Genomic DNA, 21,144 nt, shown 5'->3' on the forward strand with positions numbered 1-21,144 from the left:
CCGACCCAATAATTGTGACAGCGATTTAATTACTTGCATTTCACTATTGTGAGCTCAGTGTAAGATTATAACGCAGTAAATATCACCGAATTAGCAAGTATCACCGATAAGCCAAGGCTTGGCCCTAGCGTCTGTTTATTAAAATTTGGGTTAACGGTAAAAAAATCCGATTGATTCCTCTCCACAATTGGTGCCATCACTCTATTTATACATAGATACTCTAGGATTTTAATGGGACGTTAAATAAAAATACCTGTTAACACTTTCCCCTTTATTTAGAATAATTAGTAGTTATTTATCACATGTCTGACAGAATTTGTATATGTAAGCACACTATTTAAACATTCTCTTTACGGAGAACAGTTCATACTTCTTATTGTTTGGTATGACGCGGCCAAGCATGGCGATAATTACCCTATCTGAAAAAAAAAACAGTGAGACCGACCGGCCCGTTTATAGCTCAAATTTAATGGCCATGCTAGCCGCGTCATTCATACACACTTGTTATACCTAGTGCCATCCTCGAAGACGCGTGACGTCGCGACGGGTCCCACTGAAAAACAGCGTTGTGGCTTGCCGCAACATTATGCTGAGTGGGTCCCAATTTATACTATTCGATGTTTTTTTTTTTATTATTTCTTCCTAACGTGTTTTTTCTGTGTATCGAATATGTGTAAATAAATGTCTCTCTCTCTCTCTCTCTCTCATTTTGTCAAAATTAGCCATTAATGACATAATATTGTAACAAGAACCACGGCACGCGTCATCGTGAATGACTACCTGTGCTTGTTACGCTTGCAAAAAAACTTGTCAAATGCCAGCGCAGCAACATTTGTTCCGTAAAATGTCATGTAACCTGCTATAATGACACGTTAGACCACCAACATGTCATAATCATAACCGGGTGCTGTTCAATTAATACTAAGACATAAATCCAATAAAATACATCCTTATACGATGGTAAGAGCGGCGGAGATATGCAGCTGCGCCGCGCAAGCGACAAGCTGTTCAGGATTATACATAGGTACTTATACGTTGGGAATTTAGAATGAATTAAAAGTGTAGTATGGCTAGTAAGTATTTTGTATTGAAGAAGTTCTTTGGCTCGATACGTCCGTTTGCTTTTTTAAATCTATGTCGACATGTACACTTTTAATTACATTAAATACGGCATAATTAGCTTAAAGCGGGTAACAGTCAGAAAATACGTTCAATAGAAATAACACGGCCTGAAGAGGTTTTTTTTATTCGACTGGATGGCAAACGAGCAAGTGGGTCTCTTCCCTCCAGGTAGATCACCTCCGCCCATAAACATCTGCAACTCCAGGGGTATTGCAGATGCGTTGCCAACCTAGAGGCCTAAGATGGGATACCTCAAGTGCCAGTAATTTCACCGGCTGTCTTACTCTCCACGCCGAAACACAACAGTGCAAGCACTGCTGCTTCACGGCAGGATTAGCGAGCAAGATGGTGGTAGAATCCGGGCGGACCTTGCACAAGGTCCTGCCACCTGCAAAACAGGACTACCAGGCCATACAATATACATATTATCATATTGGGTATACCTATTAATATGATGTACCTATACTCACTATTGAATGCACATGCAATGGTGTCATTAGTCTTAAGGGGATAATAGTGACTATAATTCATGGGCCACGTTTTTGCGATTTGATGTTTCAACGCGCAATAAATGGCCACTATTACAAATAAAATTATACTTTGCTCCCTGCTCCGAAAAAGCTAGTCTAGCTTATAAGAAAATTACATCAAAATTTCAAAAATAGCTTATAGTAAATCAGATGCCTCATCTCTATGTAAAACTAATTGTAATAAAAACTTTCCCTGCGTTAAAAGAGATGATGAATGATTTTAATGATGCCATTTAAATTATACACAATATTAGTGATACCCAAAACGATATTTAGCAAAATATTTTTATGGTACAGTCGAGTTCATAAACTGTGAGCAAAAATTTGATCAAAATATCTGAACACGCTTCTACGCCTTTAACAATATAGTCGTGTTCATATATTTTTGATCAAATTATTGCTCACAATCACAAGTTTATGAACTCGACTGTAACTATTCTCGCTTCAGAACCTACATTTCCTATTTAAGTGTACAGTCAAAACTGAAACAAACAAAACCTGGGAGCAAAAATACTTAAATCTAGTAATGGTAACTACAATAGAAAAACACTAGGTAAAATAAAAATGGTCAAGGATCTTACAAATAATATCAAAAATACCCCATTAATAACACATAATTGCGAAAAAAAAATTGAGATCTCTCCGTTAGTGTCTTGTAAAATTAAACTAGTTTGCTAATGTTGTTTGAAACTCGAAACAAAAAATATGTTTTCTTTTTCTTTCTCATATGAATCTTCAGGAAAACGAAGTAAACCGTCGAGTTCCGAGCGACATTAGCATTCAAGGTCATTGTCTTGAAACTGCTTCTTTCTACAGGTCCAACATATTTGACTTCAAGACGTTATATATTCAAATAATCGAGTGCAGGCAGACATAAACGAGGGCGAACAAAAATAAGCGCATCACAACAGATAGTAAAATTTTGTTTGTGCAGAAGTCATACATAGCAGAATTGCAACTGACGTATTTATCTTATAAAAAATTGTTTCACAGGTAGAATTACGACATACATATTATGAGCCTGAACACAATTGGTTATGGCTACTGATACATAAGTCAAATCAAAAGTAATATCGGTAGGTAATACTTCTATCATAACATGCCCGAACGCAATTGGGAGCATAGTCATGTGAAAATAAAATCAAATAAAAGTTGATTTAAAGTGAATTTAACTAGTATAGATTCTGCTCTATTATGTAACATACGAACATCTGAATATACGTCTAGAAGTAGAGATCATGTTTTTCTAAAATTATGTTAGTTATAATGGGACAAATACTAGAATAAGAACCTCTTCTAAATGGTAAGAACGCGGTAAAAACAGCGACACTAAGGCTACGTACGTACTATGCGCTCTCTTTTTCAAGCGGTACTTTGAAGAGGTACGGCGCGCTAAAACCGCGCGGTTAGCCGCATAGTGCGTACGTAGCCAACCACGCCACCATTGAGACCTCACGCCACGCCATTATGATCATAAACACATCGAACGCTACAATAATGGTGGCCAAAGACTTAAAATACGAAATCAACAGATCAGTTCGCAAAAAATATACAGAAAAAACCCATTACGGCACAAAATATAAATACCTAAACTCATGTGGGCAAGGAAACTTCATCATACCAATCACCACAAGACTAAATCATAGTTAATTGGTTAGATAACCATATCGAACCTGCAATCCTGCACTACCTACATCCTTAAAGAATAAGCCTCTGATATATCACTCATAACTCCCGCCTGTGCATCACTATACGCCACTATTATTGTGAGTACATAATATTAGTCTAACAATGAGCACTATTCTGAAAAAATATTTCTTTATAATTTGCGAATAATCACATATTTTTAAATATGTCTAGGTGGGCTAACAATATCTATTTTAAAGCGGACATGTATTTGAATATACAATTCCAATAATGTTTTACACATATATTTAATGCAAAGAGAGCAAAATGCGACGGAGTTACAAATATCAATGACGAACATTTTACGCAACTATATTGATCTGTTTGCGAAGGATAACATCAAAACCGATCAACCTATAGTGCATATCATGTAGTTTAATATCACTAAGAGTAAAATATTAACTATTTTATCGAAACATTCCTATACACCATGCCTTTATTCGTATAATATGGTTTACAAATAAACATGACATAAAATTAAAGTTATGATGTAAATACATATATATTTGGCTACTTAAGGCGATCCGGTTCTATGTGATTATCAAATTCAAAAGCTGTAGTCTCGTTACTGAACTAACTACTTTTCTATGAATGTAACTCTTAATACTATCTCACAAATGATCTTAGCCATCGTAATGATAATGTAACAGCTAAATAATAAGAGATTTCTACACGATGCGGTCTTCATTCCGACAGCGCATAGGTGTGTTAAAGTAAAAGCGGAATAATTGTCGCTACTTTTCCTTATGCACATTTGAAAAGATCTGATCATGTAGAAACTGCTTTAGTCCGACAATGTTAGGAATTTCCCATTTATTCTATGTAACAGAGACATTTTGCATGATTTTGAACTTATAGGTGTTTTCACAGTGCCATGGAATAAACGGTAACTACCCTAAAGACGTTTTGCGGCGTGTTGGTATTTATTTGTGCGCTAAAGATGTGAGCCTTCTCACACCGGACTTCGACGAGCCTTTAGTCTTCTTTGTTTGCTCCTTCACACCCCTGAAAAAAAGAAATAAAATTATAATCAATCACCAGTCACTCAGTATACTTATTGGTAAGTATATAGATACATATATTGAACTTTAAGTTTAGCTTAAGAGGACTGTGTAGTGTAATCACCGTTTTTCATAAAGACCATTTTTTTATAGATATTTTGTTAGTCAATACTAAAGCTAGGTTTGTAATTTTTTTTAAATGTTCCCTATAAACTTAAGGTCATCTCGTGTCTCCTGTGTCTCTAACCAATCAATGTTTTAAAAAAAGGTCAAATCATTTACGTTAACTCTTCGACCCGTTATCGCCTTTTATATGAAAAGGCTAGATTTTGGTTTTACTTCACTATTCATCATCATCATCCAGCCTATATACGTCCCACTGCTGGGCACAGGCCTCCTCTCAGAACAAGAGGGTTACTTCACTATTGTCTCATGGGTATTAAGCAGACAGAAATTTTGTGGAAAACAGGTCGATCAACTAGGGATTCCCTGCCAATAAAAATGTACCGACGATTATAAAAAACAAAGCCTTATACCTAATTTAGTTACAAAACTTATCTTATTTATTATGGCAAAAAACGGTTATCTATATCTTTTCTAATATTATAAAGAGGAAAACTTTGGATTTTTGGATGTTTGTTACGAATAAACTAAAAAACTATTGGACAGATTTTAAAAATTCTTTCACTATTAGAATGCTAAAGTATTCCAAAGTGCCATAGGCTATTTTTTTTACAGTCTCGCGCGGTTTGCGCATCCGCCACAGACGCGGAAAGGTAAGGAAACGAAATCAATAGAAAATACGGGATCTTGGAGTACGGAATACGGAATTCAACAGAAGATTACATGGGATTAAAGCGAAAGAAATAAAGATATTATAGGTACACATGATAAATTAAATTTAGTGAGATGAGGAATACATATTTAAAATTTAATATCATTATTATTATATATAAATATGTTCAATACGTTATATATAGTTGTCATTAGAGGCTAAAAGGACAGAGATGGACGTAGATAATGGGACTTTGTAGGATATAAACTGTTCATAAAGGAAGTTGTCATGGATAGGACATGAGAGAAATATATGATTAGTGTTTGCAATACCCAAGCCACACTCACAAACATCAAACTTGACCAGTTTAAATTTAGCAAGGTTGGCGGCCATAGGCTATATTTATTAACAGAAACAATTAGGGGTCCGTACTAAAACTACAATAATGTAACTCAGTGTAAAAAAAAGTTGCCATAAAACATCTTTCATCGCATTGATTATAGAACAAAAAAATGTTTTACTATATTAAAGAATACATCAAAATCTACAAAAAACTTCGCGATACTATATATAACAACTTATTTACATTTTAAAAGTTGACAGAAATGATGAATAAAATCAAACCATTTTATCCATACCTTTGTATTAATCCTTATCCAAATAAATAATTTTATATTCAAGACGGTTTCAATAACTGTTGATTATTTTTTGAATTATCCAAATCGGAGATTCCATTCAAAAGATATTACGAAAATAAAAATATCAATCTAACCAAAAAATGCATTTACTCTACGTTGACGCGCCCCGTCTTCGTGCGTGTCGGGTGTAGTTTTTGGGAAATTGAGCTGAAAAATGTGTGAAGTGCCCTCGATTAGAGACCTTTTTAGTGTTCTGTGCCCAAAGGGTAATAAAAACGGGATCCTATTACTAAGACTCCACTGACCGTGTCTGTTTGTCACTAGGCAGTATCTCATGAATCGTGATAGCTAGACAGTTGAAAATTTCACAGATGATGTATTTCTATTGCCGCTATAACAACAAATACTAAAAACCGAACAAAATAAATGTTTAAGGCGGGGCTCCCATACAGCAAACGTGGTTTTTTTGCCGTTTAATGCTAATGTCTAATGTTGTATAGGTACGGAACCCTTCGTACGAGAGTCTGACTCTTACTTGGCCGATTTTTTTTACTTTGACCGTGCGAAGCCGAGGCGGGTCGCTAGTCCTGGATCTGCATAGAAAATTGTAGAGAATTGATAGATTGAAGATTGAATTGATAAAAAGGGGACACCTGCTCCTAGAGTCTAGGACCTAGACTACGAAGTGCAAAATTCGAACTTCGTATCTTGTCGTCCGCCCGCTGATGCTATTTAGATAGATAGATCTAATCTCCTATCCCTATCTCCTATGCCTATTCTTTAAACGAGCAATTATTGTATATATAATCAGAATCTCGGAAACGGCTCCAACGATTTCAATGAAATTTGATATATAGGGGTTTTCGGGGATAATAAATCGATCTAGCTTGGTCTTATCTCTGGGGAAACGCTTCTTAACGAGTTTTAGCCCGAGTCAAGCTCAGTCGCCCAGGTACTTGGTTTATTATGTGACGAGTGTGAGCACGTGTAGAGAGAGAGAGAGAGAGCACTAACAAGTATCTTGTGAGGTCCTCGATGTCGACCAGCATGGAGTCCTGGCCCATGTGCAGTTCGTCGCGCGCCATGAGCAGCCGCACTAGCGACTCGTTCAGCGCCTCGATCTGCGAGTGCAGCTCGTTTACTATCACCTGCAACAACACTGCAATCTTAATAACTAGTTTTTACCAGCGGCTTCGAACTAGAGGTGAGACGTATTTACTGGAATAGGTTTTGGCTTGGACGTGTGAGTACGCGTTCTCGCCCGCGATTCTTTTAGCGTACGAGTATTTAGGAGTACGGCGGCTGACAACGTTCCGCCAACTTGTAAACAAGCTGTTATATGTACATTTTTTAATTGAAAAATTTATAATAACTGCTGACAGTCCTAAACCTGTATGAAGTATGAGGGGAAGTTTTTAGTCGATATTTAATATGTTAAAATTTTTAAAAAATATGAAGAAAGACTGAACTGTGAGGTGGAATTCGATTCGATTTTGTTCGATAATATTCGTAAAACTACTAAAAGTAGTACGATGTATACGCAATCACGGGAGCGTATTTACGGGAATCATTTAGTTTACGCAATGAGTAAATTGAGTTAAGTACTCGTAGATACTCGTGGACCTAGTCTTTGGATCTAATCTTTTTGTGGACGCGTACTCGCAAGACTCAGTCCGCGTTTTGCCTAGTACGGTCTCACCTCTACTTCGAACGCGTATACCATATTACGCTGTCTGAATAAAAAAATGTGTTCTAATTGTATCTCTGTACAGAAAGCTCGGATTTTCAGTTTGACACAGGATGGTAATGGTAGGGTGCGACTTTTTATGTTCAGTTTTTCCTTTTAGAAATCTGGAAGACTGATAAGACAACATTGTTCGAATTAGTCTACGGTACAAACAAATGATTATTATTGTAAGGTGCTATGCCAAATGGTGATATTTATGTAGTTGCTTCAACAAGGGTGATATGTAGTAAAAAAGTTAACTGGGGTATTTTTGTCTAACCTTCGTGGAAAAACCGATATTTTCCCTTAAACAGAAGTTAATCTCGTTAGGATTTTTAAGTAGCGACGGAGAAAACATCAAGGTTAGAATAAAACAATATAAGTTTAATACAAGTAGAAATTTATACACGCCATTGGGATTGCGGTTTAGTTTAGTTATCATGAACTAAGTGTGTAAGTTATACACTTACCTATATTGTAATGTTATACAGTATAACATATAACATTACAATATAGGTAAGCATTATTTGACATTTCATAAACAACTGCAGTTTATTTTAAAGTTAACAAAACGGCGATCAACGTGACACCAATACAAACTTAGGAAACACGCAACAAAAACCTATTGTTTTATTTTTACGAGTCGCCGCACGCCAAGAACAAAATCAAGGTCAATAACGTACAAAAGACTTAAATCATAACAGTAACTATAGCTCTGAGCACACGTAAACTGTGCGAGGAATAACCATACTTCCGTATTAACAATACTTTTATTTAATGAAGTATTTATTGGCTGCGATTGATGTTGACAGTGTTTCAACTTGACGAGTTATGTAATACTTAGTTAGCCACCGTGACAAACTCTCAGAGTACCTATGTCAAATACTTTCGTCATAAAAATTATAAATTAATACTAAAGTATGCATAACAGAAATTTATAAACATTACAAAGATCATTTCTAAATACCTAAATTATAAATTAGAATAATGACTGTTGATGAATGTTTGTTTGATGCCTATGGCTTTACCTATTAAATGTCATTACTAATATATTTTTTAGTAGACATTACACAGATACTTATTCTGTTGTTCTAACCAAAAGATATTTTAGTTGCGTATAAACATGCTAATATCGTTTTCATTAAGTGTCTAATAATCTTTAACATATTTGTATAATGATAGGCGACTGCTGTGATAAATTTTAAATAAATGGGTCAATGATATATATCTGATCGTTTCCCAGCCTGACAGCAACAGATCTCGAGCGATTTCACTACTTTCTACCAAATGCGAATATTGCACTGATTTTATCTATTTGCATTCAGCAGAAAGTTTGTTTAGGTTGCTAATTTGGCTAGGTAGGTAATTTTTACCTGTCTACCCGAAGGAGGATTATGTTTTTAAAGCGTGCATTTGTATAGGTAGAGTCATTCACGATGACGCGTGCCGTGGTTCTTATTACAATGTCATTAATGGCTAATTTTGAAAAAATCACACGTCTTCGTGGATGGCACTAGGTATATGTATGTACATTTCTTTGGTTCTCTCTGTAGCCTACGGCTGGACGGATTTGAATAGATGAGATATGCTGGGTGCCCTGGTAGCCTAGTAACCTATGGTCCTTTAAGCATAGGATCGTGGGTTGTTCTGAATTTATGTGCAAAAACACTTGAAATTTACCATGAACATTACGGTGATGGAAAACCTTGAGAAAACCAACATTAGCAAAGCAATTAATAGTGCATGTGAAGTTCCCAATCCGCATGGGGCCCGCGTGAGTACTACAGCCCAAGCAGTCTCAATCTGGGCTTGTACCTATCCAGGAATTTGATAGCTATAGGGCCGAGTGGACCAGAGATGTGATTGTGGACAGTGCCCAATAAGTACCTGAAGTTGAGCGACGTTCATATCGGTGAGCAGCTGTCGCGAGACGCGGCGGCGGTCGGGCGCGAGCGGCGCGTTGGCCTTGCGCATCGAGCTGCGCAGCATCTCTGTCACCGGCGACGCGCCACGACTCCTGCGCTCGCGCTGCAACACAAAACACTATCTTAAGGAAGAAGTTCTTTTGCATTTTCTTGCTGATTTAGTCCCATGTTGAGGTTAGAAAAAAACACCGCTATAATGGATGTTACGATATAAGAGAGTAGCTTAAGATTAGAGTGTAACTTTTCATTGTATCATCATATCAGCCGTTAGACGTCCACTGCTGGATATAGGCCTCCCCCATGTATACAGACTAAGTAAAAGAGTGAAGCCACTGTCTTAATTTATTTTATCATATTCTCATAAAATTCACAAATAGTCAATTAAGGAGTATTCAAGAACATACAAACATTTTGATAGCAATATGATAAAGAAAAACCTTTTATTGTGTTATCATATAATAATAGAATTCAAATAGCTACCTCCATTTGAATCCGAGCCATTTCCTTAGCTTGAGCGAGGGCAATCCTAGCTTCAGTTTGGAGTGTAGCCTGAAGTGCGTAGAAATCCGATTCTTTCAGCTCAATGTGCCCAAGAGATTGTGTGGACCGGGATTTGTTTGTTTTCAGTGACAAGGTTGAAGGCCGTAACTTTGCTCCTGAAGTAACAAAACATCCATGACCAACTGAATACTGACTTAAGATTACTAATAGTAATTTACTATGCATGCTCACCAGTCAACAATTAAAACAGAGACACTGTTACAGTTGTTTCAACTATGTAATGTTAAATCATCAAACATGTAATTTAATGAAAAATCTATATTATTGAAATTTTAAATTGAAAGTATTAGTGTCAGCCTACTAGTGCAACATCATTGCTCAGTTTAGAGGTAAACGTGTCACTTATATAGAGGGTACAGTTTCAGTACACATTTCATATTTTTCATACAGGCTAATGCCTACTATTATGCAGGGCGTCCCAAGACCATGCCACATGGAGGGAAAGTATCTTAAATATTTATAAATTTAAACAATATCATTGCGTATTTGTTATAGGCCAAACATTTTATGTCAATACTTGAAAAATACTAGGCACTAGTGTAGATAGCACTTTATGATTTCTAAGACCGTCCTAGGTATAGTAGTTGACTGCTTTTATGCCCAGAGATTATAGTCAACAACATTGCACATAGGCAATTAGGTATCACCTATCTGAAAGGAAATATACCTAGTGCCATTCACGAAGACGCGTAATTTTGTCAAAATTAGCCATTAATGACATTGTAATAAGAACCATGGCACATGTCATTGTGAATTACTCTACCTATACATCTACACCTGTTGGAGTCTGGAGTGAATTTTTGTTCCCTATTTTAATATAATAGTCTCACTTTCCATTGCCATCATGTACGGTAGGTATATAATATATAGGTATAGATAGGGGACTTAGCCTTAAGACATACAAATGAACCATGAACAACAAATGAGGTTATTAGTTCTACCCATTGTGATTTAAATAATTGATTGAACACTCTTCCACAAACAATGCAACAAGTACTTACCAGTAGGAACTATGCCAATTTTGTCATGTTTTGTAATATTGACTGACAGGGGCCTCGTCTGGTATGGATGGTTGTTAAGGCTGTAATTAGACTTGCTGAAAATGCTTGATCTTGCCAAGCTTTTGGTACTATAGTTGATATTTTTATCCAGTTCCAAGGTCTGAGATTCATTGTCAGAAGCTGTTTCATTCATGAAACATATTTGAAGGTTCTTCCCTGCACAGCCACACCACAAAACAACACATTTTATTACACATAACACAGATAGCCCAATTTTAGATGAATAAATGGAGAGGAAACTTATTTAATAGATGGCCCAATATGATTATTGATTATGGATAATATGATTTATCAACATACAACACTCACAAGAAAATAAAAATGAAAAGGTAATAGCCATAAAAACAGTTTATGAGAAGCCTCATAAGTAAAATATATCTGCCTTTCTAATTTGCATTGAACTTCACCATTAGCAGACTAATTACCGAATTAGAAAAAAGTGTAAGGCTATGGCTTCATCCAAAATAAAACTGCATCAAAACATTAGTTTACAATGAAACATCATCTGGTGTTAAAGAAATGCTAGCAAAGTCGGTAGTTAGTAAGCTAAGTAGTTAAGTAAACTGAAGCATAGTTTTAAATGAATTTTGTGTTCAATACAAGGGTGGGGAGTGTCCAATTTCATCATAGGCACCCTAAACAATGAAAGACAAGTAATTAAGTTACATTTTCAGATGCAACATCTTACAGTTTAGTGTACACAACCCTAACTGTATTGGTCATCACTGTCGTCATTTATAAATTTGGGCAATCCAGAATGGAGTTGTTATGGCATCTCACCACTGTTTCAATAGGCAACTTTTAACACAGCAAAATTAAACAGAAAAAAAAGAGTTTTTTTATCTATATTTAATATAGAAGATATAATTTTATTTTGCCACAGTCAAGGGCAAAGATATCGACATGGTCAAAGTTACAAAAATATGTATACACGTCTTTATGCACTTAACATTAAGGTTGTGTATACATATTTTTGCAACTTTGGCCGTGTTGATATCTTTTCCCTTGACTGTACAATGAAAAAGTACTACATGTTTATGGGTGGAATTCATATAGTATGAAATATTCTGTTGCATGATGTACAAACTAACAATTTTACTGTAGGAAAAAGTGCTATACCTATGAATGGTTTTACCTATGGACACCATTGATATTTAAATAAATTAAAACCAGAAATTTACATTATTAAACAGATTAGACATCAACTAAGTTTTGCTGCAAGTCAATACTGTAATACATCAAAAAACTTAATGGATATGTTTGATTTGCTGCATACAGTTTTTTTTTATATCAATGGTATCCACAGGTAAAACCGTCCAGTTATTTTACTGTCAACTAATGTTTTACATGGTCCAACTTTTTCAAGTCCACCCTTATAACCCACACCACACATAATATGCTTACCTAAGGTCTAAGTTTTGGTCATGGAACATAAAAGTCACTTTAATATTATGACAACTTTAGTCAATCCGTGTACCACCAATACCACTAGATTGTCTGTAAGCCCACAAACTAAATGAACATCAATTTTTTTTGTTACTCACCATTTTGAAGCCTCGAGTGTAGGCTTGGCTTCTTCCCTGGCCTGTCAGTGTGACCCAGACTGTAAAATTCCTCACTGTCAGCCCCCATCGCCAGCCGTTTTCTGATCTCTTCTCTATCATTGCGTTTCTATGTTTAAATAAAAAAAAGGATAAACTTATGGTATGTGATAATATTAAATAACAATCTTAAAAGATAAATATGCTTAGAAATCAATACATTTTTACTATCAGTTGAATCTTCAGTGATTGTAACTATTCTTGTAAATTTGTCTAAGATATTGTTGTCCGCGAGAACTGGCCATTCGAATTCTGTTTCGGCACATTCTGCTGTACCAGTAGCTCTTGGACTTAAAGCTGTAACATCACAATGATATTCAGGTTTAAATTGCACATCTTGTTTGGCGAATTTCGTCTTGAGCAAATGCAGACTTCGTTTGAATCCTGATATTTGTACGTGGTCTCCATTGTTAGGCACTTCTATCGACGTTTTACTAAATCGCCTTTTAATGTTAGTAAATAAACCTTCAAACATCTTAATCTTAAAGCAGTCTTCTAAATTTTGGCAAAAATATGGCACAGCCTGTTTGTACAATTAAATTAACTAGCACGTTACAGTAAAATCAACAAAATATAATATTGACGTTGCTGTCATTTTTCTATTTGACATATAGGGCAAGGACAGTGACGTTCCATTTTCATCAACATTTCTAATGACCCAAGTGTCCCAAATAGCCCTTTGTGCCAATTATAGAATCGATGTAAGTGCAAAAACTACAAAAAAACTTACAAGGCAACAAACATTATCCACAGATTCATGATTATCATACGTAATCGTGTATAAATCCAGAAGGAATCTCGTATCCTTTTTATAATGTCTTTGTTCAGAATTAAAATATGGCATCGACGCCATCACTTAATAATAAAGTAGCGTAAGTAGCTGTTTTGATAGCAGTGCTAACTTAGCACAGTAAATTAAGTAACCGTAGTTCAGTTAAACACTGTCCGCACACCTTGTTTAGTGGTGGTGGCTTGGTAGAGACTGGCTGCCCGTGTGCCTACGCCGTTGAATCACCGTAGAAAGCTAAACCTACTACTTATTGATAATTATTAAATTGTTACACATGATGGTTGCGGTAGACGTGGTTCAGTCCAGTCAGACGCGAACCTTTTACCGTTACCTTAGTACAAAGAGGCGCGATAATTCAAATATGTAACGTATTGATGGAATAATAAGTATATAGGTATGCTAGCATTATTGCTTATTGCTCCAAAATTGATAAATAAGGTAAACTAATATAATATCTTACCCGCCTCTCTGCTTCTTTCGCTGCCTTCAAATGATTTTCAATGGCATCCAAATCTAACTTAGGCAGGGCCGTTTCTATATTGTAGACATCAAAACTTCCTGAAATATATACATACAATGCTTTAAAAAAAAAGCGGCCAAGCGCGTGTCGGACCACGAGTAGTTTAGTCACAATACTAGGTCTCCATAGGTAAGATTGTGGCAAATATTCAATATTATAATATCTTGACCGACCAAAGTATTACTCGTTACTTAAAAACCTACTTAGCCGTGATAGTTTTCCTTTGATTTTTCTCATTTTTCCAGCCAGGTTTAACTTGTAGATGGGGGGAGGGGACTCTTGACTCAAACAAGAATAAGCATTTTGAAACTTAAATACCTATTTTGAAAACGGAGCCCCGAATTTAAGGTCTTCGTAAACTTATCCATGATAGACTCAATCTGGATTGAGACGAGTAAAAAAAATTCATCTCCGCTTCACGTGTAGGGGACTAGCAATCTCTGAGGTAAGCTAAGCCAACGACAGACGGACGGACGGACGTGGCGAAACTAGGGATAAGGATTTCTTCTAGGACTACAGAACTCTAAAAATACGAAGAATATTTGAGTGCGGGGAATTTTGTTGACTGGTGTATTCAATTTTGCTGTATTATTTACAAAAAGTATACCTACGTACTTAGTTGTAATTTAATGTTTAGGTAGGTACCTATTTAGATGAATGCACACAAGTGCCTTTCGCTCAGACCTAGGTCATAGAAATCGATAAAAATTATGACGAGATGCCTAGGTGTTAATCTATCGAGTAAAGTGAAAGTCTATTTAGTTATTGGATATACAGATAACTAGCTGCAACTTATATAAGTAAGCTATCAGAAAAGTTGTTTATACATTAAAGACAACAGATAGATATAAGTAGACTATTTTTATTTATTATAAATATTTTTAGGGGCCTTGAATATCGCGCAATACATACTAATAATTAACCTTATTTACCTATACTACACTATTAATTAGCACAGAATAAGTAATAGTACAAGTACTTTTAGCTCGTTTGAACCACTTACCTAAATCATATTTGTCGGCATTTTCAGTTTTTCGGACGGATGAGATGATTTGAGCGGTTCTGGTATACTTCTTTGCTGATGCTACTTCCTTCTTCTTGTCTGTAGCCGCAGCAGATTCTCTGAATAAAGACATTATTTTCAATTCAATTCACTTCAGTACCTACGTAAATATTAACCACTACCACACCCATTTGTATATGAATTATGCCACCGGCCTAAAGCGCCACATCACTTCTACCAAATTGAGTTGATTAACTTCGCGTTGGTGTACCGCGGCATACCTTTTCTCTCGAATTTATCAGAGTTACATGCTCCGTCAAATCTATTTTTAAGGAGTAACGCCTTGCATAGGCACGTCAGTAAATCAACCTCGAATTGTACAGTCGCGATGTAAAGTACTGATCCGTTCACGGCACCACATCCAATGATCATACGTACCTACTTAACAAACAAGTTATACTAAATATTTATCCGCCAAATAGGGCTGAAATCAGTTTCGAATGTGAAAGATTAATGACTACTAAAATTCAAAACTTTCACATTGTACATAATTATTACCGGGATGTGAGTTAACATAGAATTAGTTTGTACGAGCGTACTACAAAGCGCGTAGATAGATACTAAATGGCAATACAAATATGTTCCTATGCTATTTCTGGCCCGATGTATGTGTCGGCGGCCAATCGTAAAATCCGCCAGATCATGAAATTCCTAGGCATATCGTGAAATGGCGCCATTTCATGAATTGGCTAAGGAACATCCGCCATATCGTTAAAAACTCAACGTTTAACGATTTGCCTAGTGACGTTTAGGCATATCATGAAATTCCGCCATATCGGTTTTGGCACTTTGCTGGTCGCTGCCGCGGCACGCTCGCTTCGCCAGCTCGGCTAGTGCGTTGTGGTCACAATTCATACTAACCAATCCTCGCTTCGCTCATCGTACCTAATTTTTTCTTTTTTTCGGCATATCACGATGTGCCCGGTATAGAGTAAGGATTTTTTTTTCATTCGAATGGATGGCAAACGAGCAATTGGGTCTCCTGATGGTAAGAGATCACCACCGCCCATAAACATCTGCAACACCAGGGGTAATGCTGATGCGTTGCCAACCTAGAGGCCTAAGATGGGAATATCGACGAATGTGTTGTTCTAATCGATCTGCCGTATTGTTTCTCAGGCACATCGTAATATGCCTGGCCAACTTTTAGGCATATCTGAAATGGCGCCATTTCACGATATGCATAGGAATAGCGTGATCTGGCGGATTTTAAGATCGGCCGCCGACATTGTACCATCAGCCAAATATGTGGTCTACCACCCTAAAGTTGATAATCGTTTGCATGTCATAAAACAATAATGCCAATAGACGTGTCTCTTAACTTGAAAGTTCGACTTTAGCGACATATCCATTTGATAGGAATTTGTTTAAAAATTGATAGTCCACTTATTTGGCTGATGGTACCTATTAGCACCCTAAGTTAAATACAATCGGGACGCATGCGGCTGCCTCAGGTGCTGGTTCACTGAGTCAATACTGAACTAATACTAATACGAGTATATAAAGTTTCTTAAGTTCTTTCGTGATTTCTCTGAGTTAAACTTGCTCTGAATAATATGTATACTTACATGTGAGATATGGCAGCTTTTCTAGATATTGATTCGGTGCTGTTCCCAATTTTGCTGCATATCTTATTTCTAGGCGAACTTGCTACTTCATTGGAATTGCCGTCGGTGACGATCGGTGCCAGTTCCTTTTTATTCCTTATCCATAATCTATCGCGCTCTCGCATTTCATCTAACTTTGGAATAATTTTTCTCAACTCAGTGCTAAGTTGTTTAATCGTATTTTCAACATTATTGCTCAAGTTTTTCGGGTCGTATTCGCTATCATATATAGTTATTTCATCTTTGCCGTCGGACAAGACAGCATCTGTTATTTTATTATTGGTGTTATTTTCTATCAACAAAAATGTAGGTCTACTGAGATGCATTTCTTTTATTGCATTACTTTCATTTTGTCTAATATTACTAGCTTCATTGTTAAGTACTTCTTCATTCCTCCTCTTCTCTGATGACATAGTAATGTCCGTACTCCGTTGGTTTTCATCACTATGCGTTTCTACGAGCTTTTTGATTACGTGATTTACTACTTCACTTATATTGTTTATGGTATTTTCAATAGGTTTTGCTAGAGTATCTTTAATATCTTTCCTTAATTCCTCTAAGTCATCTTGAATATTAATATTATAATTAAATAACTGTTTGATTTCATCTTCAATTTCTTTGTTAAAATCACCTATAATATCCTTAGTGTCAAAATTATTTTCTATGTCCGTGTCAGTGCAATGGAGATCGTAATCATTTTGTTCAACATTATTGTTGTTTTCCGATAGTGTTTTTAAAAGATCTGGTATATCATTTTGTACGGGACTCTTCGATGTTGTCGTCTTTGAAAAAACATCACATCGTGTACTCAATAACTTAGAATCCGTCGTTTCTTCTTGATTATTATTATTATTGTTAATATTTTTACATATAACAGAGGTGTCCTTTGAAGTAAGCTCTGGTTCATATGTTGATTCCGTTATTTCTATGTCTATATCATCGTCAGTCATATCATTTTCAGAGTGATAAAAGTTCTCTATGTTTGAAGAATAGTCCTGTAACAATATTCATGTCTGTGTATAACCCTTATTATACATGAAAAACCAAAGATTTACACTGAACTACACATTAAAAAGGAATAAACACGCAAAGAAAATTTAAAAAGAAAAACAGCCATAATCTAAAGTTACCTAAAAAATTCAGCAAAAGCGGCATAGTTGGGCACTTTTGCTGTTATTTACGGATGCAGCATATTTTCAAAGTTCATCACCTAAAAACTATATTAAATTTGTGATGCTAAATTCTGTTCACATCACTAAATCTCATGGACTATCTAGTAAACTTTGTCTCACCTGTAACGTGTGAGCCAAGTGTTGGAAACCCGGATAATTCGGATTCACGATCCCCCTGGGCACTGGCTGGCTTCCGTTCTCAGACATCTCATCAGTGTCCGAATGTTCAAACGTCCGCTCGTCGTCGATCGGGGTTGTATTCGAAGACACATTACTACCTGTAATATTGATTTTCATCCATTGATTTTTACATACTCGTATCCGTACGCACACGCCGCAGAAGCTATTAGACACAAAGGCGACTTACGGCGTTCGTTCACCCAAGCGATTAGTCGTCTAAATAACTACTGAGGGCCCGCATTCAAATTACCCACACCCTATTTGATATTTATTAAGAAATAAATGTTCGGATACTTAAGTACCTACACTTTAAAGAAAGTTCTACGTAAGTATATACAATACGAATTTTTTGTAGGTTCCGTCAATCGCTGGAGCTGAGCATATAAAACAAATTGTCATGCAGGCGCTTAGTAACTTACTAGATATATATTGTTCCGCAAAATTTAATCTGTACCATGTGAACTTCGCTAAAAGCTAAGACTTCATAAAGCAATCAATATGTTAGACGTGTCAAACTGATTTCAATATACATCTAACAAGCTTTTATACAAGTAGCAGGCGAGCACGGACTAATTTTGAGGACTAAATTAAAATGGTTTAACTCGAATGAAAGATTAAATCTTTTCACTTATGTCCTTTAGTTACACGTACCTAGAAAGCTTTCACGAGGAACTGGGAAAGTTTCCGTAGCGCCCTCCAGATTTGTCGCCCCTGTGTTATTGCACAAATTTAACAATCCCCTGTTATTGTGAGTGCTCAGCCTGTACAGGTTATTGCACACTATAGGTTCAGCGTTCAGGGTAGAGGTGTCGCTTGTGACATTTTTTTTTCGCGCACTCTTACTATCCTCAAATAAGTCAGTTGTAATTGTAATACTTGAATTGTTGTAACTAGAGTTAAATTGAAAAATTTCCGTCCTGCTGGTGTTATTGTAAAAGTTCTGAGAACCACCGTTGGCGGGTACGAGCCAACTTCTATTATCAGAGTTTATGTGGGACAGTATCTCGTGTCCGTTGACTGCGGCCACGTTACCATTCTCGGAGACCTGTTTGATCCTCATGATTACCTGGAATAAACAAAAGCTTCGTTAATAAACAAGGAAAGGGTCTCACCTTTGATTTGATTAAAATCTTCGGATCTATTGTGTGCTAATGGACAGGAAGGTAAGTTTGGGGAGGGTATTTCCCTTGAAAGTTAGAGGGATATTGTCAAGACGAGACAGAAAGGTCTTAGGGAGCAAACTTTGCGTCGCTCGTAACTAATCACCGGATCCCGTAGTTGCGTCGCACCGGTGCGTGCGTGACATTAGCTTATTTCGTCTTCTCAATTTATTTATGGAAAGAAAATATTACAACCCACACAAAAATAGTTAGGTTATTGTATGGAAGCATCTTTTTTAATGAGCCATACCTAAATATTTTCCTAGCACGAAAGAATGTTGTAAGAGTTCGACCAAATAAAAACATCGACAATACTGTTTGTTGCACAAGAATGATGAATTTAAATTGAGGCGGCCGCCACGAACCTCGTGTGCCTAAATATTAAATTTAAAATGTAGAATCAGGTTCTTTCGAGCAATTCTTAGCTAGGTATTCTTATTATTATACTCGTAGACCTCCATCTTCATCAGCTCGTCGCCATAACTAAATTTAATCTACTGTCTAAGAAAAGAGTTGTTTATATTTGTAGTTGGTTACTAAATATGGAGTGTGATTCCGTAAACGGACCTTCGGACGCGAACTCATCACTCCACTCAGCTGACAACCACAACTTGACCCGTTCGATCGAAGGCATTGCGCGGTCGTAGGGGTACATATTTTAATATCAAAAAATATTATATCGACTGTTAAAGTAACGATGATCAAAATATCGAAATTTTGAATATCGAACGATTCAAATATCTACAAAAATCGACGCTAAAAACACTTAAGATTCAAATGATAAACGATTAAAATGTAAATGTTAAAAAGTTCTACTAATAGTGCATTGTTGACATGTTTGGACATCGAAAGAAAATAAAAATAGATGTGTGATTATAACTTCTAAAAACGTCAAAGCGCAACTGACAAATTATAATAATAATAATAAATAATAAATTCATTTATTTCGGGCAACTTGGCCCATACAATAAATATTATGAGTGTAGAGTTAGAAATGAAGCAGAACTACTGACTTAACAAAAGTCAAAGTAGGTATTCAAAAGTTAGTAAAAATAATAATGTCATAGCGAGCGAGCAAGTTGGGCCGGGGAGAAGCGACTCGGGTAGGTTGGGTTAAGGAACTTAAGAAGGCTCGGGAGCGAAGCGAAACGAAGCCTTCAATATTAGGTCTTTTTATATCAGCGCATAAATACAATAGTTAATTATATGCGGATAATCAATATTCTGGTAATAGATATCCATTCGACTAAAAAAAATTCTTTCGAAGTTTTAAACTTCGGTCTTCGGTAGTTTTAAGTGGTTTCGATCAGTTTTTTTTTTCTAAATAATAAAACCATCGATATTTAGGGGCTGTTTCACCATCTATTGATTGATTGAACGGACGTTTTTTGACGGTTAAATGTGATGCCGTCTCCACAATACACACAACTACCGTCTCTGTCTATTCGAACAAAACAAATAGAGACGGCATCACATTTAACCGTCAGTTAAGACTAATCAATGGATGGTGAAACAGCCCCTTAGTCTTAGGTCATTTAACCACTCGATAAGAATGTTTATAATTCATCGCTATTTTAACTGTCGATATAATTGTTTTTGAATTTCGGTTTCGTTCGTTGACGTTGACATTGCAATGACCAATTAAAATCGAATTCGAACGATCGACATTTGAAATCAAACGGTGATTGTCGGTCGAGCGCAGCGATGAGTTCGCAGACGAGGTTCGTTAGAGAATCACAGCCTAGTTCACATGCTGTTAAGGTATACTATCCGTAACTGTAGTGGTTTCTAGATACACATGTTTATGTATATTATACCTCAGACATAATTAACAAACCTAAATGTTGTAAATCCAAAATTTTGGAGAAAATACTTAGCCAATCAAATAAAAGCTTTACGTATGACACAATGAAAATTGGTTCTGGTAGGTACCTGTGCTGTGTTAATAAAGTCCATTAACGATATTACTTTGTGGCCACTTGGCCGATCGTTTTCGTATCGCTACTCACCATTATAGGTTGGTGTA

At 36.2% G+C, this 21,144-nt stretch overlaps 1 protein-coding gene across 4 annotated transcripts in view; it reads right to left on the reverse strand.

Annotated features, from left to right (window-relative positions):
- Window positions 1-256: 256 nt before the first annotated feature.
- Schip1 (Schwannomin interacting protein 1) overlaps window positions 257-21,144 on the reverse strand; it is a 61,338-nt gene continuing 40,450 nt past the window's right edge. For 2 of the 4 annotated variants that reach the window (XM_074085814.1, XM_074085813.1), the window contains exons 2-12: window positions 18,610-19,024; window positions 17,899-18,056; window positions 16,568-17,601; window positions 14,940-15,058; window positions 13,877-13,974; window positions 12,570-12,696; window positions 10,966-11,181; window positions 9,884-10,059; window positions 9,366-9,506; window positions 6,767-6,900; window positions 257-4,343 (exon numbers count right to left, since the gene is read on the reverse strand). In XM_074085814.1, the coding sequence (XP_073941915.1) occupies window positions 4,262-4,343; window positions 6,767-6,900; window positions 9,366-9,506; window positions 9,884-10,059; window positions 10,966-11,181; window positions 12,570-12,696; window positions 13,877-13,974; window positions 14,940-15,058; window positions 16,568-17,601; window positions 17,899-18,056; window positions 18,610-19,018 (2,694 nt within the window). In that variant the 5' untranslated portion in view covers window positions 19,019-19,024 and the 3' untranslated portion in view covers window positions 257-4,261. The remainder of the gene's footprint in view (window positions 4,344-6,766; window positions 6,901-9,365; window positions 9,507-9,883; window positions 10,060-10,965; window positions 11,182-12,569; window positions 12,697-13,876; window positions 13,975-14,939; window positions 15,059-16,567; window positions 17,602-17,898; window positions 18,057-18,609; window positions 19,025-21,144) is intronic. The other 2 variants (XM_074085817.1, XM_074085816.1) reach the window with 2 other exon arrangements.

This window comes from Choristoneura fumiferana, chromosome 3 (assembly GCF_025370935.1).
Source record: "Choristoneura fumiferana chromosome 3, NRCan_CFum_1, whole genome shotgun sequence".
NCBI classification, from domain to species: domain Eukaryota; kingdom Metazoa; phylum Arthropoda; class Insecta; order Lepidoptera; family Tortricidae; genus Choristoneura; species Choristoneura fumiferana.